The following is an 11,137-nucleotide window of genomic DNA, read 5'->3' as shown; positions in this document are numbered from 1 at the left end:
CAGTCCCACACAAGATAGAGCAGGCCCTGCCCAGCCACAGGTAACCAAGATTGCGGCCACAGACTGCACTTAATTTTGCCACGGGGGCCTCACCGGCAGCCCCCATTCTTGACAACAAGGAGCATTTTCATTACAAGCCAGATGTGAACTGGCTTCCAAGGCCACACGAGGCCTCAGGGAGCCTGTCCTGCAGGGACTGGAGCCAGACTGCCATCACTGGGAGCCCCCAGGCCCTCTCCTCACTGTGGAGGCCCCCGCCCTCCACTCCAAGGTGCACACAGCACGGTCAGAGCTCAGGCACTGGGCACACAGCCTCCACTAGTCACTAGCTCTCAAGAGCAAAAACTATTGGGGCGGGGGTGGGGGGTGGTGGTGGAGGCAGAAGGCCAGACTGCAGCAAGCAGAATCTTGGTTCCCCAACCAGGGATCAAACCTGCGCCCCCTGCAGTGAAAGCATGCAGTCTTAACCACTAGACTCCCAGGGAAGTCCTGCAATGGCTGTTTTTAATTTCCCCTACTCTCTCTACCCTTTTCAGTGGCAGTAAGTTCACTCAAGATGTTTCCCTAACAGTGACAGAAAACAAAATCTTTGTCCCAAGTTCAACTCTGCTGACTGTTGAAGCAGCAGGCCAGGAGGCCGAGGGTTGAGAGTGGGTCCTGCCCCTTGGACAAGGTGCTTCAAGCTCTCAGGTCTCAGTTTCCATCTAGAACGGGAGAATGGGAAGTCCTGTTACAGGACAGAGAATGTCAGGGAACAGGCACTGGATTGGCCCAGCTCTCAGGCCTGGCAGAGGGCAGCTACCTCCAGCAGCAGACGCGATATGAGAAGCGAGTCTGTGAGGGGCAGGTGGGTGGGCTGTTGGCGACACTACATGCCCCACAAGCTGGCCCAGAATGGAGAACCCACCCCTCAACTGGGTGGCCTGTCTCCAGAGAATACGCAGGACAGAGCACAGGTGCCAGGACGACTGACAGACGCTGTTTATTAAGGGAACAGAGCAGAGCAGCTCACACCCCCGGGTGTGTGGGGTGTGTGGAGAAATTACAGTATGTCTAGTGATCGGTTGGAACATCCTGAAACCCAGTGATTTCAGAGCTGCCCCACCAACTTCACTTGTGATGACAGCAAACAAGGCCTCTTATTGCGCCACGCGGCCATGCGTGAGGCCACAGATTGGAACCGATCAGAGGCATGACCACATCAGAAAGACAAAGCAGGGCAACCAAGGCCAGCCTGTATCCTGGGACATGGCCACCTGGGCTGGAACAATGGCAGCCCTGGCACCTCCTGGGGAAGCCCCCAGACTTCTTGGCAGGTGGGGGAGGTTAGAAGGAAGGGTCTCAGGGAAGCATCCCCGCACCATCCGTCCATCCAACAGAGCAGCTGTGGATCTGCGAGGGGAACCCCCAACCACTGTGATGCTGGAGAACCCCCACGGGCTACACCTGGCAAACGCAGCGAGGTTGTAGGAAGAAAAGAGCAACCCTGGGAGGACAGCGACACGTAAAGCTGCAAGCGGCTGCAGCCACCAAGGCTTCCCCCAAAGTGGGCTGAAGGGTGTCCCCCAAGTCAACAGTCAGAGCCTCAGCCGGGACTCCACTTGGAAACAGGTCCTTGCAGATGTAACGAGCTAAGATGAGGTCGTTCTGGACTAAGTGTGCCCTAAATCCAATGACGGCGTCCTTACAAGACAGGAGCACACGCGGAGATATGCAGAAGGGGCTGGGGAGGCGGTGGCAGAGCCCTGTGGCCATAAGCCTGGAGGAGAGCGCGGGGTAGACCCCACCTGAGCCTCCTGAAGGAGCAGCCCACAGGCACCTTGACTTCAGGCTCTGGCCCCTGACCTGAGAATTCCCGCTGCCGTTAAATGCTCCCCCGTGTGCGTTCTCTGTGGTAGCCCCGGGCCCTGATCCACCTGCAGGGCCCGGCTTCCTGCTCACACTGGGCCCACAGGAACAGAGCCTGAAGACGCCCGGAGACGGGGAGCTGACTCCAGGAATGAAATGACCATGCAGCTCCCCGAATGATCAGGCCCAAGGCCCGGGCATGTCCTGGAGCCCTGGAGGTCTGCGCAGCGGCTGCTCCCTGCCATGTGTGCGCTGGTGTTTGCGGAGGTCGGTGCCCCGGCGGAAGCCCCTGCCGCAGGCCGGGCAGGTGTGGGGCTTCTCGCCCGTGTGCGTCCTGCGGTGTGCGCTGAAGTGCGAGCTGTTGTTGAAGCGCTTCCCGCACAGCTGGCACTGGTAGGGCCGCTCGCCCGTGTGCGTCCTGCGGTGGATGACCAGGCTGGAGCTCTGGCTGAAGCGCTTGCCGCACTCGGCGCAGGCGTAGGGCTTCTCGCCCGTGTGCACCCGCTGATGAGTGCTGCAGTTGGACCGGTCGCCGAAGCGCTTACCGCACACCTGGCACTGGTAAGGCCGCTCGCCCGTGTGTGTGCGCTGGTGCTTGGTCAGGTGCGACGTCTTGCGGAAGGCCTTGCCACACTCGCGGCACGTGTGTGGCTTCCGGACCCCAAGAGGGTCCTGAGGCTGCTGGGGTCTGGCCTGTCTGGGCCCCGGACCCAGATCTTGGAGCGCCTGGGCCCACGCTGTGCTCAGCGACGCGTCCTCCCCAGCGTCCTCACCATCCTCCAAATGGCTCCCACGCTCTGAGACAGAAGAGAGCACAGCAGCTGAGGGCTCCACCGGGAGTGGAGCGGGGCAGGGATGCTCGGAGAAGGCGGGCAGGGGCAGGGCGGCCCATGTGAGATGGATGATGCAGAACGGTCTTCAAGTGCCCTCTCCACACCCTCCTCGGGCACACATCACTCAGAGCTTGATTCCAGGAACTAAAATCACGGGCAGACGCTCAGAAGCACACAGCAACTCATCAAGGCCTGTGAGGTGGGGCTGTGATGGTCCCATCCACACTTGAGGACACGGAAGCCCATGATTCAACAGGGGAGGGATAGGCCCTTCGAGAAACATCCGACTCCCCCACCCCCACCTGGGCCCCTCCTGTTCCCACACTGGCTCATCAGGGAAGCCAAGCATGGGCTCAAGCTCACGTTCACCCTGTCTGTACAACTGAGACGTGACAGAACCACCGCCCTGGCCTTTGGGGAGAGCTTTTACAGAGAACTGAGTCTGGCAGCTCCTCAGACGGTCACACCGAGTGACCACATGACTGTGCAATTCCACCCACAGTGCAGGCCCCGGAGAGTAAGCTCTGCTGGCCGGGTGACTCTCAGCCCCTCATGTCTTCCTTGGGACCAGGCTCCCCATCGCACCTGTGCACAGCACACTGTCCCAGCTGAGCTGGTAGGACTCTTTCCTGTGACCCTGAGGGCGTGCCTCGCGAGCCCCTAGAGCCCGTCTCCCCTCGCCTTTCCTTCAGGTGGGGCTCAGTCTGTCTTTGCAAGCGAAGTTTCACACACATGCCTGTGTTTTTCTGTACCATCTGTGGCTGCTTTTGCACCAGGACGGTGGAGCTGAGGCATCGATGGCAAGAGAGACTGCATGGTCCCTAAAACCTGTTCACTTCTGGCCCTTTTTGGAAAAAGCCTGCCAACACTTGCTCTAAGCCCTTGAGCTTGAAGCCCACAGACACAGTCACCAAGGTCTCAGCCCAGGAGAAGGGAGATTTTCATCTGGGATGCCATCTCCTTGCAGACGCCTTACCTGAACTGGCTCCACCAGAGACCTCCCTTGGCCCCGAGGCTGCTCGAGCTGGGTCCCGCAGGCCTTCTCCTTGCCCCTGCAGGGCGGTCAGATACGGCCCGGGCGTGGGGAGCCCTGTTCGTGGGGAAAGAGAAGAGAGGATGTGGGTGTGGCCGGGACGGAACACAGGACTGCAACAACCTCCTCCTCATGAGGGCAAAGGGGTGTCAAGAGGACCTGCGGACAAGCTCAATGCCTTGAAAGTCAGAGGGGGAGGTGCTCTGCGTCTGTGTAGACTGGCTGCTCAGAGAGGAGGAAGTGAGTGAGGAAACAGGGCCCACGGCTCTCCCTGGCTCTGGGAAGGAAACCAGGTGCCCCGAGGTGTCAGAGTCTCACCATAACCGAGGGGAAACGGCCAAGAGTTACAACACATGCAGGAGGCAGACCCAGCACAGAGGGCACAGAGAGGTGGGGCAGCAAGCTGCACACTCAGCAAGCCAGTGTTCTCGGCGAGGGACAAGTTTCATCCCTACTTGTTGTGTACACACTTAGTTTGGAAAAAGTGAGAATATAAATGAAAGTATGTGATCATTAATTTTCTGTGCCAACCCAGCCAGGCTATGGTGTCACTGTCTGGTTATATAGCAGGCTTTTTTTTTTTCCTGGCCATGTGGCTTGCAGGATGTTAGTTCCCCAACCAGGGACTGAATTTACACTCTTGGCAGTGAAAGCACAGAGCCCTAACCACATTAGCCACCAGAGAATTCCCTAAATTCCAGTCTAGATGTTGCTGTGGAGATTATTTTGTAGACGTAATTAATATCTACAATCAAGATGACTACAAATGGAGCAGATTACCCTCCACACTGAGGGTGGGCCTCACCAAATCAGCTGAAGGCCTTAAGAGCAAAACTTGAGGCTTCCTGGAGAAGAAATTCTGCCTCCAGACGGCAGCCTAGAAGTCCTGCCTAGGTTTCCAGCCAACTGGCTTGCTGTACAAATTTCAGACTTGCCAGCCACCACAATCATGAGAGCCAATTCCTTAAAACAAATCTCTCCATACACACGCAGCCTAATAGTTCTTTCGCTCTGGAGAACTCCAACTCATACAAGGCAGGGTCTTAAGTCCTTCAGAAAACATCTCAGGAAGAGAACAAGTGTCAAGAGCAGCAGGGCATGCTGAGAAGGGACAGCACGGGGTGGGGAGGAGAGGCCGTGGACAGCCAGAGCCTGGCCAAGAGAAGCCCTGCCCACAGGGGGTGAGGGTGGCACAGAGGCTGAACTGACACTGGACAACCGTGTGGTGGAGGAGGAAAAGAAGGCCCCCAGGACAGCTCTGGGCACCTGCCTGAGACGGGGCAAGTGCCACACTGCCCTCAGTGCAGGCAGGGCGCCAGCAGGACACCTGGTGGCCCTGGCAGTGCAGGCTGCATGCAGCTGCTGCTTAGCAGACTCGCCAGGGAGCAGCCCTGACTCACGCAGCCATCCCCTGGGCAGGGGGCGCACGAGTCCCTACTGTTCACATCCTCCCCAGGGATTCTTCAGGCCACTGAAGTTTGAGAGCTGTCAGAGCAGCTCCTAAAGGTGGTGGGAGCCAGGGAAAGTCCTGAACAGGGAGGTGGCCAGGGGCCTCGGGTCCTGGAGACCAACACACACCCTCAATGAGCCCGAAGGAAGCGGCACCCTCCCAGAGACTCGCCCACTCTGGGACACAGCACGGCGTCTGACAGCGCCTCCCCACAGCACCTGCATCCTCCAGCAGCACTTCGCAGCTGTGGTCCTGCTGAGCCACGTCCAGGCAGCCCCACTCCTCCTGGGACAGGTACACAGCCACGTCCTCCAAGGTCACCGGCACCTGCGGGAACTTAGCTCGCTGAGCCAATGCCCCTGCCCCTGCAGGCAGGCTCGCCCATCCCCTCCTCTCATGTGATGACGGAAGGTCCTGCTTCCCCTGCCTTTTTCCCTTCCCACCCTTTCCCTTTCCACATGCTGTTATCCACCCGCTCCCCCGAAGCTCAGCTCAGGCACGGCTGGACCCTGCTTTTCAGGACACTGTCACCACTAAGCTCTGTGCCAGTGCCACAGGCCCAGGGACCATGAACAGACGTGCTGCAGGGAGCAGCTGCATCTGCTGAGATCTCACCCACTGGAGCCAACGCTTTTCGGGTTCACAAGTTAGCCTTCCCTGCCTCAGCTCAAGCCAGCCCCAAGACCTGAATGGGGTGACCTGGGGACTTCAGGATGCCTCTAGGTGAGTGGAACCCAAGTCTAGCACCAGAGTTACCTGGGAGCACAATTAACACCCAAGCAAACAATATCCAGAAGAGGCAAATGCACAGAGACAGAAAGACTGGGGGCTGCCAGGGGCTACGAGAGAGAAATGGGGAGTGACTGCTAATGGGTGGGGAGTATTTTGGGGAGGTGATTAAAATGCTGTAAAATTTGATTGTGTAAATATACTAAACACTGTATACTTTAAATGGGTGAATTGCGTGGTATGTGAATTATACCTCAACAGAGCTGTTATTGAAACAAACAAAGGAGATTAGGATTCCAGGCCAGGTCTGGGGGAAAATTCTCTAATTTTACCCTGATCCTAGGAGATTTTAACATACAGCTGGTTTGAAGCGGTTGCCCGAGCTTACCACTGGGACCACAGAATCCTCTAGCACACACCTGATACTCAGGTGGCATCAGAGAGCAGGGGGTGAGGGTCCGCCTCGAAAACCCACAGACCCGACCACTTGAGAGAAGCGTGCCTGTAACAAGGGCATGGGATGCATGGGGACGCTGCAGAGTGGGAAGTTGTTCACCTGGGACCAGGCTGAAAGGAAGGATGTGGCCAGGGCTGCTGTCTCCTGATGCTGTGAAGCTGCGGGGCCTGGGGAGAGAGTACAGAGTCACCTACCCGTGGCCACAGCAGCGAAGGCGGGACAGGTCCAGCCACCCCTCATGGACACTCACCTGCAGGGAGCCCGCCCACCCCACAGGCACGCAGGTCTGACCAGCCACAGTCCTTCCCCTTTCCCTTCCTGCGTGTAGGGCTCCGCTTTCCTCGAAAGGGGCAGCTACTCACCCCTGTTTGGCCAGAGCGAGGGGCCTCCTCTTGGCCTGTGGCTCAGCTGGGCTGGGGGTGGCTGGCTGGAGTGCTTAGGCCCTTCCCCCAGGGACAGCTCCTCTGGCTGGGCTTCCACCTGGTGTTTCGAGAACCACTCCTCTGTCCCATGGGACAGCGTGTCATTAGGGAGCAACTCTGGATCCTACAACAGACACACATGTGCCCGCCAGCTCCCAGGAGGCCGGGGGTGTCCACAGGTGCCCCACCCTTCATCGTGGGCACCCTGGTCCCAGGCTCTGCCTCATCACCGGGCCGCCTTGTTCAGTCTGATGGCCTCTGCAACCATCCACGTGCCGCCCTTCAGCCAGTCCCCAGGAAGAAGGCCAGTGACCCGGGAAGAGGTCAGGCTTCCAAGCTGGGGAAGGGGAGGCCTGCTCCACTCCTGAAACTCTGCATCTCGCTCCATCACACCGTATCACACTCTCACCCTTCCTCCCTTCCGTGAGTGTTCCCAAAAGGACTGAGCCAGGAAGGCCCCGAATCAGCTTTCATCTTGGAAGTCTGGGTTACTGCACTTGTTCCACTTCTTAAGGTCATCTCCAGGCCCTCTGGAACCATCTACCTCCTAATTCTAGGGAAGGCGAATCAGACGAACTTGGGTCTCAGGGTGCACTGACCCCCGTAACCATACCAAGGACAAGAGACGTCCCTGGGGAACCGTGAAACCAGCGCCAGGGACCCTGTCCCAGGCTTAACATTTCACAGCTCTGTCACCCGGAGGTGACGGTGCACAGTGGCAGAGGAAAGCCTGTGCCAGGGACCCCAAGCGCCCAGGCTGGTGGGGGCCTGAGAAGGGCTCCTGGATTCCTGTTGGCCATCTCAAGGCAGGATTTGCTTATTGCATTCGACTCACCTTGTGGTCAGGGTTTTTTTGGTGGCGGGGTGGGTGCTGATCTCTTTTGACAGATGCAAAAGAACAGCAGTGTGCAGCCAATGGCACTGCCACGGGAAGAAAGGTGACCTGCGGTTTGCCAAGCATCTAGTCAGAAGGAACCAATCTGACCCAAGCAGAAGAGATTTGTAAGAGACTCCCCAATACTCCCCAAATTTGCTGAGGAGGAGGAGAGTGCTCAAGAGTGGTGCTTTCTGGAGAACGTTCCATGATGATGGAAGTGTCCCATATCTGTGCTATCCTTGTCCAGCAAGTAGCACTTCGCCACATGTGACGACTGAGCCTCCGGAACGTGGTAAAATACAACCTATAAATTTACTTTATATATTATTTAACTATAAGAAAAACCACACATGGCAGCTACTGTATTGAATGGTATGGCCCTGGAGAGACTGGGGCTCCAACCAGGGCACCCATCAGCACCTGGTCTTTCTTCCCAGGGCTCCTCCTCCTTTGGGAATCTTTTCAACTCTCAAGGTCCAGCCTTAAAAGGCCTCCAGCCTCTCTCCCATCAAAACCTGTGTATGTTGGGATGGGGTTAAGGAACCAAACCATGTAGCTCAGAAAGGGCAACGGGGACTACAGTGGTTAAACAAGAGATGCACACACACTAGCCAAGGCTGGGGAACTGCAGCTACCGTCTTCAGTGTCAGCCCAGAGCCCATGGAACCTCCAAATGCAGACCTCAGGAGCAGGGCCCCGAATCCTCACCTCAGGGCCCAAATGCCCCCCACCTCACCCGCGGCCTCTGCTTCCTGGGCTCCCGCTGCAGCCCTTCCACGAGGACCACGGCCTCCTCACCACTCTCTGGCTGCTGCTCCCGCACCCGGGCCTGGATCTCCCCTGGCAGCACCGTCAGGAACTGCTCCAGCACCAGCAGCTCCAGGATCTGCTCTTTGGTGCGCAGCTCGGGCCGCAGCCAGCGGCAGCAGAGCTCCCAGAGGCGGCTCAGGGCCTCCCGAGGCCCCGCCACCTCCTGGTAGCAGAACAGCCGGAAGAGCTGGCGGAAGGTTTCAGGGCTGGGGTCTTCCGCCTCCAGGGACGGCTCCTCTTCCCAGCAGTAGTCATCCTCCACCTTCACGACGAGGATGTCACCCTCATCCTGCTCCAGGGGGGCCAGAGGCTGGGGGCCGGGAGAGGTCGCCATTGCTCCTGGCGGCCCTTGCCCTTTCTCCAGCCTGGAAATAACGCCTGTCTCTCCCTGCACCTCTGGCCAGACACTGGGAAAGATGTTTTCAGGGCTCTGTGGAGAGACAGTTAAATTCATATGGGGTGCAGCACAGAGCCTGGATAAGCGTCTGCGCCCATAAGCCCCTGCCCTGGCCCCAAGGCCAACTCTCCCTTATTGGCAAAAGAAACAGTTAAAGTAGATCAACCTGTCTTCACTACTAACCCCATAATTCCCAGGAGAATTTCTTAATCTCCTGGCCTCAGTTCTTCAAGTGAAAGAGGAGGTTGCTGAGAGGACTAAACAGGATGTTTTAAAAGGGTTTACTTTAACACAGAGCATGGAACGCGGTCATAATTCTAGAGAGGCTGGGTTTTCATTTTCACAGTTTGCCATTTTTGGACGAGGTCCCTTGAAAATGTAATGAGAATCTGGGACCTCCCTGTCCAAGAGGGCTTAGATTCTATCCCAACCTGAACCCGGATTTCGGGCTCCAAGAGCCCCACCACAGCCCCTCTCCCTCCAGTGTCTTGACAGGGTCAGGACTCCCTGGCCGACCCGCTTTCCCGTCTCGTCCCTTCAGCAAGAGGGACAGCTAGGACCGAGGCCGAACACGAACCAAGCTCCATCAAGCGCCGCGGACAGAAGCCCGAGCGGGGACCCTGCGTCCGCACTCACCGACCAGCGCTGCGACTCGTGGGGAGCTCGCGGCGAGCCGGTGCTGCGGGGTGGAACCGGAGTGGGACAGTGGGTACGGAGGTCTAGGCGGTCCAGAAACTAGGACCAGTATCTGTGCAACACAGACCCGGACGCTCGGAAGCGACCATTGGCTGAGCCGCGCGTCGAGCTGGAGAGCAAGGCCGCGAGGGCTGCCCAAGGGAAGCATTCTGGGTAACGTAGTCCTCGCTCGTTCAAGCCCGCTGTTGAATGGGGATGGGTCTTGGAGGGCGGGCCAAAGGGAGGCATTTTCGGTAACGCAGCCCTTTCACTATTGGCTGAACCGACTTTCACGCAAAGAAACGAACTATGGAGCGACTCTGCTCCGCGAGGTGGGACCCGCTCAGTTCAGAGAAGCCTGGCGGGCTGCTGCCCACGGGGTCGCAGAGTCGGTCACGACTGAACTGAACTGAACTGCCCTGGGTTAGAAGGGTCCTGCGAGGCGCTGTGGGCTTCCCTGGTAGCTCAGCTGGTCAAGAATCCGCCTGCAGAGCAGGGAACCCCGGTTCCTGAGTCCACTGGAGAAGGAATAGGCTACCCACTACAGTAGGCACTGTAGGCCAGAACAGCCCTGCACCTTCAGTGCGCATGTGTGAGTGCTACCCACCTACTTGGCCATTCTCCCAGCTTCCGTTCTACCACTTCCCCCGACCTGAGAAAGTCCGGAGGTGGAGGGGATCCTGGAAATCTACTGCTTTACTTACACAGTACAATGTATATGCCAGGCTCTGTTCTAAATGCTTTGTAATTATTAAATCGGTTCCTCTTTGAAACAAAGGCGGTTTTATTATCCCTGTTTTATAAGATCAGTAAACAGAGGTGCAGGTCTTCCCTGGTGGCTCAGATGGTAAAGAACCTGCTGCAACGCAGGGAACCTGGGTTCAATCCCTCGGCCGGGAAGATCCCCTGGAAGAGAAAATGGGAACCCACTCCAATATTCTTGCCTGGGAAATCCCACAGACAGAGGAGCCTGGAGGGCTACAGTCCATGGGGTAGCCAAAGAGTGGGACACAACTTAGCCAACTTAGTAACAAAACAGCAACAACAACACAGGTGCAGAGGTTCAGTGACCTGCCCAAAGACACACACAACCAGTAGGTGCAGAGCTGGGGTGAGGCTGGAACTCAGGTATCTTAGTTCTAACTCCAATTTTAGAGGCTGGAAGATGAAGACTGACAAAATTACTTGTTTGGTGCATCTTGGTTATCAACTGCTTATTTCTTCATTTGTTAATTTGATCAACAAATATGTATTTATTGGGCTCTGCTCTGCAGGCACCATGAACAGGAGGTGAACTGGACAGTCAGTCTTTGGTGTCCCTGTGGAGCTTGGAGAAGGGAGGTGTAGGCAGGTAGGGAGCTCTGAGCAGGTAGAGGATCTGGTGAGGCTTGTGTGCCTGGTGGTGAGTAGTAAGAGCTCCATAAAATCAGTGACTAACCACCAGACGACCCTGAGTCCTTCAGCACTGGCACCCCCAGGCCTAGCACCTCCCACTGGCTTCCTTCTTTCCATCCACTTCATTCTTGCTTCATTCTCCATTTTCGCTCACATTTCACTTCCCGCGCTACAACCAACATCCATTTTTTCCTTGTGAGCACACAGGCAG

At 57.2% G+C, this 11,137-nt stretch overlaps 1 protein-coding gene across 1 annotated transcript; it reads right to left on the bottom strand.

Annotated features, from left to right (window-relative positions):
* Positions 1 to 1,007: 1,007 nt before the first annotated feature.
* On the bottom strand, positions 1,008 to 9,558 carry ZNF500 (zinc finger protein 500). The gene is made up of 7 exons (XM_052664321.1): positions 9,493 to 9,558; positions 8,386 to 8,889; positions 6,713 to 6,896; positions 6,450 to 6,517; positions 5,383 to 5,491; positions 3,658 to 3,771; positions 1,008 to 2,645 (listed from the first exon to the last, which is right to left on the bottom strand). Exons 2-7 carry the CDS (start codon positions 8,791 to 8,793, stop codon positions 2,029 to 2,031), a joined length of 1,500 nt encoding a protein of 499 aa, XP_052520281.1. The 5' UTR covers positions 8,794 to 8,889; positions 9,493 to 9,558; the 3' UTR covers positions 1,008 to 2,028.
* Between the last annotated feature and the right edge of the window lie 1,579 nt (positions 9,559 to 11,137).

This window comes from Budorcas taxicolor, chromosome 2, assembly GCF_023091745.1.
Source record: "Budorcas taxicolor isolate Tak-1 chromosome 2, Takin1.1, whole genome shotgun sequence".
NCBI lineage: Eukaryota > Metazoa > Chordata > Mammalia > Artiodactyla > Bovidae > Budorcas > Budorcas taxicolor.
Note: the sequence above shows the minus strand (reverse complement) of the source record. Positions and strands in the feature narration are given on the sequence as shown.

Excerpts from the sequence above, each read along its gene's own strand:
- ZNF500 (XM_052664321.1), bottom strand. The coding sequence starts at position 8,793 with ATGGCGACCTCTCCCGGCCCCCAGCCTCTGGCCCCCCTGGAGCAGGAT. Across the intron at positions 6,897-8,385 it reads CCAGGAAGCAGAGGCCGCGG|GATCCAGAGTTGCTCCCTAA; the intron begins GTGAGGTGGGGG and ends TGTCTGTTGTAG. Across the intron at positions 3,772-5,382 it reads AGTGCTGCTGGAGGATGCAG|GGCTCCCCACGCCCGGGCCG; the intron begins GTGCTGTGGGGA and ends CCCCACGAACAG.